Source organism: Diorhabda carinulata, chromosome 5, assembly GCF_026250575.1.
Source record: "Diorhabda carinulata isolate Delta chromosome 5, icDioCari1.1, whole genome shotgun sequence".
Taxonomy (NCBI): Eukaryota; Metazoa; Arthropoda; class Insecta; order Coleoptera; family Chrysomelidae; genus Diorhabda; species Diorhabda carinulata.
In genome coordinates, this window is record NC_079464.1 from 9,341,205 (window position 1) to 9,355,001 (window position 13,797).

The window sequence follows — 13,797 nt, forward strand, 5'->3', positions numbered from 1 at the left end:
GTGGTTAGAAATATCACTGATGCGACGAAACAAGTCCAGATATTCAATGCCTTAGTTGAATCGACCAATTTCAACAACCTTTCGGCGTTTCTGGGACCAATAAGTAATCAGATGTATACAAACTTGAGAATTACGAAAAAATACTTTCACCAAAGCCGAATGTTGTGTCGGAGCAAAACTTTTCGTCAACTTACTGGCCTGAGACGCAAACCATTGCTAAGTTTGTTGCTAGCTTCCGACGCAACCGAATTGACTGCAATATTTATGACGTTTGTAGATGTAAAGCTAAAGTGTCTGTAGCTGATATTTTTCAGATTTATATTTCAGATTTTTCAGATATATATAGGTATTTCAGACTTCAGATATCCGACGAAAAGGAGGCTACTTTTGAAAAACTTCGGGAGATTGCTATCATATTTGAGGTCTCGCGCAACCATAATAAAGAGACTCGGAAATTTGGCGTTGTAGCTGAACGTCTTGTTTCGAATCATTACATGGTGAAACTAGATACTGGACGTGTGCTGAAGTGACACGTCAATCAACTTTGTCCATTCAGGTTGTCTATTACTAGCGGTTCAATTGAATTACAGACTGATGAAAGAAACGACTGTCGTCCACCTCCAATTGTCTTTGTTATTCTTCAAGGTCGTCCTCAAAACTCTACTACTGAGAATCATGGTCCAGTCAATTGTCATTCCAGCTGCAGCCAGCAACCTAAGCAGAACATCCTCAAGAAGAGCAGCCGTTGCCTACGACGCAGGTAGTAAAAGGTACTTCTCTGCGCACCAAAAAAATAGCCCAGGCAACCTCAAAGACTATAAACAATGAAGATTTTTCGTTCCATCTTCAAAGCAGTGAGGGAGATTAGTTGTATCTACAGTTATTGTGGCACTCCTGAATCTAATCAAGCTTGTCAATTAATCATTCATTCTGTCACTGTCACAATATCAATATTCGATTGAGTTTCAACAAATACGAGCCGTTAAAATAACCAGCATCTTTTCAAATCAATTTGCTATAACAATATGGAAATAATAGATGGATATTCAATGGCTCTATCAACAGTCTAAAGCATAAAATATTCGAAACGCAGTTCTAACTTCATTTCTCATTACTTTCGCATTTTTCCAACCATCGAAATAACGAATGAGTCAACATTTTGCAATCAACACAAAATTTTTGAGAGAAGTAGTAAAATAGATATGAATGTTCATAGGCGACCAAAAAATTTTTCATATTTAAATTCAAAACAAAATTATTGATATGATCTATATGGAAATTTACCACATTAATTGATACCTCTATTTTAAGATCGTACGAAGATATAAACTTTCATACTTTTTTATACAATCGGCTGCTAGTCAGAATATTCCATTTGTATCTATATCAAATCATCTCATGCATTTAGAATATTCTTCACTTCTTAATATATTCTTCATTAAATTTGACGTTTCCCAAATTGATTTGATAAGTGTTAGCAATTATCATATATGACGGAAGAAGAAATGATATTTTAAAATTCTAGACATTTTCGGTACATTTGTCTAAAGTTCAGTATATTCTTCTTTCTTGATAAGAAAACTGACAGATAGATGACATTTACAGTTGTCGAGACGCTCAAATACGAATCAAGAATATTTGTATGGATATTTTCGAGAATCAAGCAATAAGAAAACCAGATGGAACTATGGTGACCTGCGGAGAATACCTCCAAAATATCAAAATCTTCATATTATTCTTTTCTGCGTCTTGGGTACCGAATACAACAAATTTGATAGTCAAGTTAAAAGAATTATATGTTGAAAGTCTTAAGAGAAAAGCGAATATGGAAATTATATACGTATCTGCTGATACAACAGAAGAAGAATACGAGGCCGATTTAATGGCTCAAGGGCCTTGGAGTGCGATACCATTCAAGAGCCCTATTTGTGATACACTCAGGTTTAGTTATGATGTATCTGCCATGCCGATGATTGTGGTGATAAAACGTGACGGTACCGTAATAAGTAGAAAAGGTAGGAAAGAGTTAGAGAATATTGGACTCAATGTTTTAGTCACCTGGACAGAGTTCAGACGAAAGTAATGTAAATATAATATTCACAGTTAATTCTTGACATCTAAAATTTTTTTCATATATAATTTATAGTAGAAAATCTCAAGTAGAAATGTTTCGAATGTGACTTGAAGATTTTATATTCCAACGGATCGTAATAAAATTCTGATGTGCTCCTTTTTGAATATCAACGTACTTTGATAAACTGATAATCAACATAATTTCATTAGATATAAATTGCACAAATCTTTAATTTATAATTGTGAAAAATGTAATTCACTTGGCTTATGAGAACGAATTTGATTGACATTTATTTAAATAAAACGGAAACAAGTGACAGAACTATGCACTTGATATTCCCGAGTTTCCAAACAAATGTATTCCTGGGATATTCATGGGGTTATTTATAATCCCCGCGTATATTAGCAACGTATGAACTGAAGCTATAGAGAAATATGGAGAATCTAAAGCAATCGCATTAGACTTATCGAAGGCTTTTGACTGGGTTTGGTATAACAACCTACTAAATACATTGAGTTTGTTTGGTTTGTCTGCGTTACTCATCGAGTGGCTTATTAGCTTCCTTAAACACTGATTCATATAGGTAGTTATCGATGGACACACCTCAGAGAGGTTTGACGTCAACGATGGTGTACCCCAGGGTTGCATCTTATCACCTAGTCTCTTTCTTTTGTACATCAACGATATACTCAACAAAAACCGCAAACCGGATACACAGCTTCGCTGACGATAGTAAACTAGTGACGTTCAAATCAGTCACCACAATAAACTCAGCTAACACCCAAAACCGTAGGCAACAACAGATTATCATCATCAATACCGATTTTAAAAACAATCTGGAGTGTACTGGGTGAAATCTTGTTGAGTTAAATACATTAAAGAACCACGCTACTGTTTTTACAAAGAAGGCCCTCACTACAGCTCAGGATTAGGTCCCGTCTGGACATAAAATATCACAATAACAACATATTCGCTTGTTGTTTGTTAAGGTCCTGACATATTCACATGGCCGAATTAGATAAGGCAGCTTCTCAATAACTTGGAGCACTGTTCAAGACCAAGAAGCTTTATACTTCTCAACAGCTTCTAATCCTCTACAAAGCCCAAATTTGTGCATATTAGGAGTATTATTCGCACATTTGGTGCTCGGCATGCCCTTAGGATGCTGAACTTAATACAGAGAAGAATAGTTCGACTTAAAGGCCACCCAGAGTTGACCAGAAACTTGAACAGCTTAAGGCATAGAAGAAAGGTCGTTGACCTAACTTCGTTTTACCGATACTACCCCATAGAGTAGTATTATTGGTAAGACCCACTCGACAGATAGATGCGGATCATGAACTCTGAGTTTGCCTGTAGCCACCCAAAACGTCAAGTTATCGGAACTCCTTTCTTTGGAGGAGTGCAATCAGAAGTTTAAGATCAAAATGCACAGTAATGTTCACTCGGCAGGCATCACTACTACTCGAGTGTTATAGGGTTGGCATTTGAGAACTCAATTCAGCCGAAAATGTTTTGCTCTTTGCTCCAGTGGAAATCCAACGAAACCAAATAATTTGAAATCATCTGATTGAAGACAACCAATCGGTACCACGACGTGGCTGTAATATTGACGAGAATATTAATGAAACATGTACAGCATGTGTATTGGAAATACATCTTCATCAGTTATAGAAACTAAAACATCTGGTTCATCACTTAACTTTTCTTAATGTTCTTTTATTAATTGCATATTCAAATAAATATAAATTGTTTTGTTCTATATTTTCTCTATCCGAATAAACCTCGAACATTGATAAATACTAAGGAATTTCATAAAGCTTGTTTGGTTATATTGCATATAAACTGATTTTAATAAAGTGAGTTTCTGATTACTCCTTAAAGCAGTTTCTTCTAATCAAAAATTTATACAATTTATTCTATCTCGTGCTTCCCAACGTGGGGTATACGTCTCACATTGGCAATTTGATCATTAAAGGGCCAATTCGAAAATGGAATAGACACTTGTTCAACCTTTTGCTCTGAGCCATTTAAATTAAGTGCAAGATAACTTCCCTGCGGCAGAAGACCACGTGCACCCCCGAACGCTTCAAAATCTCATTAAACAATGCAGTTGTTCTCATCTGAATCAAAGAACTTCCATGAAGAAAGTAAGCTTAGGAAGCATTTCTTTTCTTTACAATCCACCAAAGTTACAATGAATATTTTACATTTAGATGGCTACAATTGCATAAACTCGCTTAATTTTAATATTCTTCAATAATTTATGTGCTAATACAAATCTTGTTATAAGATCTAGTGTCAATAAGTTAGTGAAAAGTTGAACAAAACTGGTGAAGTAAAATAGTTATCCAAATCATGACGCAGAGAAGCGACAATAACTGAAGACAAATATTTAAATGTTTATGTCATGTTAGAAGTAGATGAATATTTCTGAAGTAGAAAAATTACGATTTTAGAAAACATACAGTAAAGACTATTACAGCAGATGGTCAAAAGGTTGTCCTTGTCACTTCAGTACAACAACCAATGCGATTTTTAAAGCTTTTTGCAACATCCCTGTCTGCTAAATTCTTATTTCTGTAGTAATCCTATATTTTAATACCTGAATATTGGCAGGTTTTGTTTTATAAACTAAGTTTTTTAAGTGAATCCACAGGAAATTGTCTAAAGGGCTCATTTCAGGTGATCGCGGTGGCCAAAATTTTCATCACGGTTATTTGCGACATATCAAGTTCCCTGAATATTTGTCTAGTACTCAAGTGTGGATTGTCTTCTAACTGGACAAAAACATCTAAAGATGTGTTTTCAAGTTTTTCTGCGTCTTGATTTAGATAAATCTTTTACTGAACCAGTTTCTTTAAACTTTTTTACCAATTTACTGCCAGTAGATCTTGAAATTTCGGTTAGGATATAAATTATTTTAAACATTTTACACGTTTCTTGTTGACTTCTATTACCATTTATAAAAATGAGGCGTTCTATATATAAAACTCACTTTGTAATTCTTATCAATTATTATTTTTTACGGAGTTAAGGGTAACTTTTTTCTAATATAACAACTAAATTCGTTTACCTCTGACAATTTCAGTAGTGAAAAACTATTTCTTCACCTGTCATTCATTTAAAAAAAGATTTTCTGATTTCCAAAATGGTTTTCCTACATGGATAATGTTAATGGATTTATCTGATATATCGAATATGCAGTATCAAGACAGTTCACAGAGATGCAAAATGATCACTTGTTAGCTAAAGCTTTATTTAATTAAAAAAGAGCGATGGTATGGCTTTGTGAGGAAACAGATATCAAATAACCAAATGTGCAAGTAAACTATGTTCATTGTTTCCGTCTACATATGTAGCGGAATGTGAATTTAGGGTTGTTAATTACTAGTAAAAAAAGAATAGATATAACAGAACAGGGAGACTTGAGACTAAAGATAACCAAGCTGGAGCCTTACATAAAATTAAAATATTAAATTATTATGGGCAAAATCTCTATTGAAAGTTTTTCGAATTTTTTCATTATATGTTTTGGAAATTAACTTACTATGATTCGTCAACAATTTCTTAATTCCTTAATTGCGCAATTAAATTTTTTAATATTAAAATCTAAGTATATGTTACATATGGGACCATAAGAATATTAGTAGGACTTGGGTGGGGCATGAGAAAAAGAAGTTTGGGAAACACTGATTCGAATAGTATCATTTTACGACTCATATTTTGGCACTAAAAATATAAAACACAAAAATTTTATTTTGACAAGTTGGAATATAAATTAATTAAGTCGTCTACATTTTTACCTAAGAATTTTTATTTAAAATTATATATTTAAAAAAAAAGTAATTGAAAATAAACTGTAAATATCATATTAACACTATTTTTGTACAAATTCTGTCCAGGTGACTAAAACATTGATTCCCAGATTTTCCAGTTCTTCCTTACCTTTTCTAGTTATAATGGAACCATCACGTTTTACTACAATAATCATCGGCATGTAAGATACGTCATATCTATACCTGAGTATATCACAAATCGAACTTTTAAATGGTATCGCACTCCAGGGTCCTTGAGCCATCAAATCGGAATCGTATCCTTCTTTTGATGTATCGGCAGATACGTATATAATTTCCATACCCACTTTTCTCTTCAAATTTTCGGAATATAAATCTTTCAACAGGACTATCAAATTTTTTGTGTTTGCTACCCAAGACGCAGAGAAGAATAATATGAAAATCTTGATATTTCGGAGGTATTCTTCGCAGTCTACTATAGTTCCATCTGGTTTTCTTATTGTTTGATTGTCCAAAATATCCATGTAAATATTCCTGGAACTAATGTAAACGACCGTAAACGTCAGTTGTCAGTCATGTTTCTTTCTTCTTCTTTTAACCATTGCTTTAGAATTAAACAAACTTTTTCTGACGGAATTTATCACACCAAAAGGCCATTACCTGACCGAATTCATTACCGTTCGTTTTTTTTTGACTGAAAATTGGTTTTTGAAATATAGATGTTTCTTTAATTTCTTATTTCTTAGATCTTTTGATATATTAATACATCTAAATGTTCTTGATTTTTGAAAGATGAAATATTTTGATAAAGACTTAAAGAAAAGTTGAAACGTCAAATTTTATCTTTCAAAAATTATTGAAAAAACTGATTTTAAAACAAAAGAGACCTAAAATCAAGAAAATTTAGATTCTTTATTATAGATGTTTCGACCTATTTGTTCATTTTTAATTTATAATTATCAAAATTCAAATTTCTGTGTATATATTAATCATTTGAATTGTTTCTTCTTAAATATTGAAATAAGAATAACAGAAATAATCAAAAATTGGTTAGATTCATATGGGTAGTTGAATTTATCAATAAATCACAAATTATACTGAAAACGATACTAAAAATACAATTAACGAAAAGACAACGTGTTTAATAACAGAGTACTATTTGTTCATAAAATGAATTCAAAAATTAGAAATAAACTAAAACTTCATTCATTTTAAATACAAAGTTTCTAAGGCCACCTTCCAGCTTCATCATCAGATCAGCTCGGTGTCATGATAATATTACATTGTCATCTAATTTATACATGTAGGCAAAATCTCAGCTCAATAGAAACCGGGAAGTGGATCAAATCTAGCTTTTAAAATTTGATTGAATACAACGGGACAGGTGAAACTAAATAAAAGCTTGTAAAAATAAAAAAGGTTTTTTTTTGTAATTTTATTTGTTCACATTCATAACAAATGGAACAAACTTTTTTCCCAAATTTGTTGGAGCTGAATATTCACACCAATCAAGATACTCGTCAAGACGAATCAAACGAACTTAAACTTCATCAGACCCTGGTTACCATATGGTATCAAAATACTCGTCAACACGAACCAAATGAATCCAAACTCGATGGGGCTTCGTTGTTTAATTACGGAGTTCCTATGGCCACCTTCCATCTCCATCATCAGATCATCAAGAATTTAACTTGCAAAGTTCGAATATAGAAAACGGGAAACGTGAAACTAAAGTTGCCAACTATACTGTACTGTTTTTCACTTAATTATATTTTTTACTGTTGAACACAAATAAAGTATATAAAAAAATACTGTTTTAGCATAAAAATGCAAATCATTTTCATGTTTTATACTTATACGCTCACACAAATTTATAAGTATAACAGTGTTAAGTTTAGTGTACAAAAGATGGAATTACCTTCTCCTCCCACAACACCAAGAAAGGAAGCCAAATCATCGAAGGTACAATAAAAATATAAGCACGTATGGGAATATCAATATGAGTGGTTAGAAGATACTTGAGTAATAGACAAATATCCAGGGAACTTGATATTTCGCGAGCATCTGTAATAAAAAAATTTCACGTGATAATGAATTCCGTCCATACAAAGTAACGTTGTTGGTTCAAGAGTTCTCAGATGACGATTTTGATAGACGTGAAGAGTTTGCAGACCTAATAATGGAAAAATGTTACATCACATCGATCCAAGTTTATGTTATGTTTTGCGATGAGGCAACTTTTTATATTAATGGAAACGTGAATCGGCAAAATTGTAGATACTGTTCACGTAACAATCCTCGTTGGATGCGTAAATCCTACTCCGTACTAGTCATATATTAAATGTATTCAATAAAACAATCAAAAAATTAGAAGAAAATAATGTAACTGGTTTAAATGTTTATAACATTATGAGTGGTTCAAAGACTGAGCTAATTCAAAGAAAAAATGATAAGTATTTTGGCCATGAAACAAAAAATGTATTAAATACTATTTCAGAGTTTTCCAAGAAGATTTTACTAGAAATATCAATATTTTCTAATCAATCTAAATTTGTATAGACTCAATATTGGTATGAATGATTTATATTCATAATTAACATATTAAAAGTAATTTATGGAAAAATATCGAAAGAAAAAGACTTTCTTCAAATGAGTACTGGCCAAAAGTGAAGCCATTCATTAGTAAACACTTCAGAAGAATTTAAAAACAACTAAAATTGTCCAATATCTACTTTCTGTTCCCGCTACCTCAGCATTTACAAAAACACTTTTTAAAAAAGATAGTAAATTAGTAAGTTGTGCGAGAAGCTTCAAAATATATAAAATTAAAACAATCAATAAATAAATAAAATACTCTTAATTTTAATATTTCATTTCATGTGAAAAAAGTTTGCAGCCCTAGGTGAAACTAGATAGAGACTTTTACTAACAAGATGTTTAGAAAAAGTAGACATGACTACAATAGAAAAAAGCAAAAAGAAAAGAGCTGTATGTTACGAAACTTTAAAATAATCGTGAAATGTAGGAAGAGACCTCGAGAAATGTTTTTTCTTCCAAGACAAATTGACATTCAAATTAATATAAATGATAAAATCCTTTGATATATTATCATTTATTGTCATACCTTTCGAATGGTATGAGGTGACGATGATGCAGCTTTCACCATGATTTTTAATATGAGAAGTATATGAAAAATTGCAGTTGAATAGGGTGTGTTGATTAGGAAAAATAGTAGTAGAGAATCGAAGACCGCCTGTTACATGTGGTGTAGAGACAGCTCCACAAGTTTGTAAGTTATTTTACATATCAAATAATACCGACAACACTAATCATATGAATGATAAGTATGTTTCAAATGTGTAGGATGAAGCGGGGTAAAATTGCTGATGCCACCTCGACATCGCATTATTTATATTGATAACATCCGTTAACTAAAAAAGTTAGTTTTAATTGTTTACAAATGGAAAATATTAAAATTTATTTCATTTTCTCACTGTTTATCATTTTGAACTTAGTGAAAACCAAAAGTATAAACTCAATTGAAGGTCGACCAGTGGAACTATGGAAGTTTAGTCAGAGTTTAGTTGATAATATGTTTAGTATACATTTTTTCAACACAGCATTTTTGAAACTTAATTCTTTGCAAGTAATACACGCATGTCGGACCACGGATCGTAATTTCGGTTATTTCACAAAATATGCAGGAACTTGTCGTGAAGATCATTCCCTTTTATATCATTATAATATTCAAATCCAGAAATTATGCTAATAGGTATATACAAGCGAAAAAGTATGTTAAGAATGAGGCGAAAAACAGTAACGACCTATGATTGGTAGAAGTTGATTACCAACATCAAGATATCTGGATATGAATTTGATGATATGAAAAAAACCAAAGTGCTACCAGTAACTGCTCAATAGGTTTTTACTCCAAAATTCAATATTTTCATGATAGGAAAACTGGAAAAGAAGATAACTTCCTAAAAATAGATTAGACGTTCATGAGAGGGAGGAAATGATAGACATATAAGACTTTGAATAACTTCTAGGGATATCTCCACACAAACAGAAGGAATTTTCAATAATTGACACAAGAAAGAGTATAAAAGCCACAGTGTGGGCGACTAAGAACGGCAGTCGGCAATATCTCAGGACAGCATTATAGGTATTACAACTTAAGGGAATAAAATTACAACAGTGTCTCCGAGAAACAAATGGGATATATTTTCAGAACTTTAGGTCCACCTCTATTTGAAAATATAAAATTAAAAAAGCAGTTTTGCTTTAAATTTAACCTATTAAGTGGTACTTTATATAAGATAATCGAATTTATCAACAAATTGCACGCATTTTTCATTCCTTTAATCTCTTCAAATAAGAAGTGAATAAAAGTAGAAACTTGTTATGAAAAAATGCCTGTAGATTCGGTTGTGCTAACCCAACTTAACATGATGTTGCTTGAAAAGTTTTTTATCCAGTAACACGGTTTAAATAAATATTTGTAAATGCTAGAGGGAGTTTTTTCATATATTCCATAAATTATGATTTCTCGCAGTAAATTTAAATAGAAGCATAAAACATTGAGCACGTTTCTCAAAAGTAAGCTGAATCCATGTGAAAATAGCGAAAACTTTATGCGATTTTTTTTCTGTCATGAGATATCTTAACAAATGTGTAAATAGCCAGAATTTTTCTTCAAACGTTAGGCTGGTCCGCTCATTAAGACTAAAAATTTATTCTGGATGTATAGTTCTAACATTGGCCTAATGGCAGTGATTTAAAATGTTCTAATGATAATCATATAAAGAATCTTTGAGAAAACATTAAGTAAATAATTGACAGAACCGATCACATAACAATATTCCAACTCTCCCCCACCTCTTATTAGAGGAACTGGATTTGTGGAATGAAAAATGCACATAACATGTTGCTGAAAGCGATTGTCGTTCATAAAGTGCCACTTAATTGGGTAAATTTTGGAAGCAGATTGAAGAGAAAAATCTGTGCAACATATAGTGCAGAAATGAACAAGTAACAGTCAGAAAAGAAATTAGGACTTCAGATTGACCATATACTCTGAAAGTTTTACGAATCACAACAACACAGACTCAACAACGGTATAAGAGAAAATTAGAATGTATTATTGTCGCACACAATGATGGCACGTCTTCAGGGATGTTGATGATTCTCTTTCTTGTCAAATTTTCGCTGTCTAATTTCCTTTATAACTTTTACAGGATAGTTATGCTTCATTTCGATGGTTTCTCTGTGGGAGAGGAATGAAATGATAAAGAAGCAAGCAATTAAATTTCAGGAGTAGACCAGCTGGTACAATAGAGTCAACTGGGAGGTAGGAAAAAAGCTCTTGAATGATTTGAATGAATATAATCATGTCGTTAGTAGAGTACTAAAAATTAGGGCGATTAGGGAAAGATAATTTTAAACAACTTAAGAGTTAATTAGCATTCAAATGTGTCATTGGATGATAAATTTGAGATTGGAAATGCCTACTAATTTCAAGGTACAAAAAAATTGTTCAATGTTGATTGAGTATTGTTTTTTCTAAACTACTATCTTACAGCAGTAGTTTATTAGTACCATTCGTTTGTAAGTCATACTATCGATCGAAAAGTCTTCGGTTTGACTGATAGAGATCACTACGAGTGCTATACAATCGACGAAGAGTATTTCGAATGACTGCTGTGAAATTTTGAACTCTATTCCTTTTATATTTAATTTTTTGTAGCTATTTAAAGTAGGATGGGGGTACTTCATTCATCAGTAGGTTCTATCATCATATCATTTCTTTATAGTATATAGTACTTGAATAGATAGAATAAAGGACATATCAAAGGAGAGAATGCTTTAACAAATATTATATTTTTGAGGATACATTTAAGAAATATAATTCAATTTTCATTATAACCAAAAGAACTATTTTCATACTTTGATACTAGATAGTTACTGCAAAGTTTTTATCTATTCTATCCACACAATTGCAGTCTGAAAAAAGTAACATCAACATTCTCATGTTACAGAATGGTCGGTTATTTCTTGAGGTCAATTATAATTACTAGTATAATAAAATGAAAATATGTCTAGTGGCCGTTTCGATCACGGTTCAACTAGTTTTAAGTTTCCTTGATAAGTAAGACATTTCTCCTCAAATTTGCAAAGAAAGAAAACATGTGTACATTAATTATATCTGGAACAATAGTATGGGAAATGATCATTCGTGCTATAAATTATAACTGAATGAGTGAGTACATGAGCGCAACTATAATATTAATAAAGGCATTTATTTATACTGATATATAACTGATATATACTGAAACATAACAACAAGTTTCTGAATCATCTTTTTATATTTTAAACTTTATGTATTGATTCTAGGATAATTATAATTATCTGTAATCAAATCTACTAATATTCAACTATAGATTATTGCTAGTGTTGAAAACCAAACAGCATAAATATATTTATGAATATGTATTACGGTTAACATGCCATTTAGCGTTACTATGGCCGCTTGGCAAAACAAACCACAACAAAGAACGAAAAAAAAAATACTTGATTGAGGTCTAAATTCAAATTATCACTATATAGAATATACACTACTGGTCGAAAGTTTTTGCTCATCCCATTATCCATTTATTAAATTTCGGAGTAATATATTTTAATAATTTTTTCTAACCAGTTCCGACTGATCTGTTCATTATTCTTTGACTGTGAATTATTTTTTCGTTGGTGTTGATTGTAGTTTAGTACCAGTCAGCCCCGTAAGTGATAAAGTTTATGTTTTTTTGTGCAAATGTTATCGATCTTGCAAGTTCAGATTTGTAAGTTTTAAAATACGTAATACCAGGAACTGTCAATTGAAATTCGTGCATTAATCACGACTCCTCATAGTCTAGGTGCAAATAATTTACCGTGAACTACTACGTGAAAAATGTGCATTCACCAAAAGCTTTAACGATAGTGAACGTTCAAGATGCCCTCGAAAAACCACACCGCAGGAAACAAACGTATTTATTGATTAATAAAAGTGTTGAATGAATCTAGGGATTTGCCTGCAAGTACTTCTACAGTGAAAAGGAGATTGAGAAAATCTGCCGTTTTGGAAGTTTAAGACATCTAAATAAAATTAAGAGGTTGCAGTGGGCTGAAGCAGATAAGAATTGGATGCTTGAAGAGTGGCAGAGAGTTTTGTTGAAGTTTTGAGCTTTTTTGAAGAGGAACTACTGGAGGCCTATTAAAACTTTTGAAGGAAGAAGGTTATGAAAAAATATTTGAGGAAAATGTAGTGCGTTCTGCCCAGCGCCTGATAGGCAGAAAAATTATCTTTTACTATTACAAAAATCCCAATATTCCTTCTAGCTGCGAAAAAAGTATTTGAAAGAATTTTAGAAGACTGATGTACTGCATAAAGATTTGGTCGTTTCAGTGGTCAGATTAGGTCAGAAAGCAATTTCTTACGCCCACATCACATCTTTGGAATATCCTGAAAAACAAATGGGACCTGAATATACTATTTGTCTAAATGTTTACAGAGAATGCCAAAATTGTGCATCGAAGTAATAAAAGCGAGAGGGAATAACATCAATGGATGAATAAAATGCAAATATGTATGAAGAAAAAGTATTATACTTAACTAAATCTGTCGACTGTCATCTGACCTCACAAGTTACACTTTACTTGGTAGTAAAATATGGAGAAACCACATAATTCTACTTTACTTGTTTGTGGGTTATAATATCTATGTTAGATCTGTCATGAATGTCACAATGACAATGTCTTTGTCAATTTTGCTTGAAATAGTGTACTCATGTGGGTTTAAGAACTATGCACAGGAAATAGGACAGTCTACTTAATCAAATCTGTCAAACTGTCATCTGACGGCACAAATTACACTTCACTTGATAGTAA

At 32.0% G+C, this 13,797-nt stretch overlaps 2 protein-coding genes across 2 annotated transcripts; one reads left to right on the forward strand and one right to left on the reverse strand.

The window, feature by feature from the left end:
• Positions 1–1,659: 1,659 nt before the first annotated feature.
• Positions 1,660–2,265, forward strand: LOC130894042 (nucleoredoxin-like protein 2). The gene has a single exon (XM_057800578.1). The coding sequence runs from the start codon at positions 1,688–1,690 to the stop codon at positions 2,081–2,083; it is 396 nt and encodes a 131-aa protein (XP_057656561.1). The 5' UTR covers positions 1,660–1,687; the 3' UTR covers positions 2,084–2,265.
• Positions 2,266–5,885: 3,620 nt separating this feature from the next.
• LOC130894044 (nucleoredoxin-like protein 1) lies at positions 5,886–6,431 on the reverse strand. Its single transcript, XM_057800580.1, has one exon. The coding sequence runs from the start codon at positions 6,393–6,395 to the stop codon at positions 5,955–5,957; it is 441 nt and encodes a 146-aa protein (XP_057656563.1). The 5' UTR covers positions 6,396–6,431; the 3' UTR covers positions 5,886–5,954.
• Between the last annotated feature and the right edge of the window lie 7,366 nt (positions 6,432–13,797).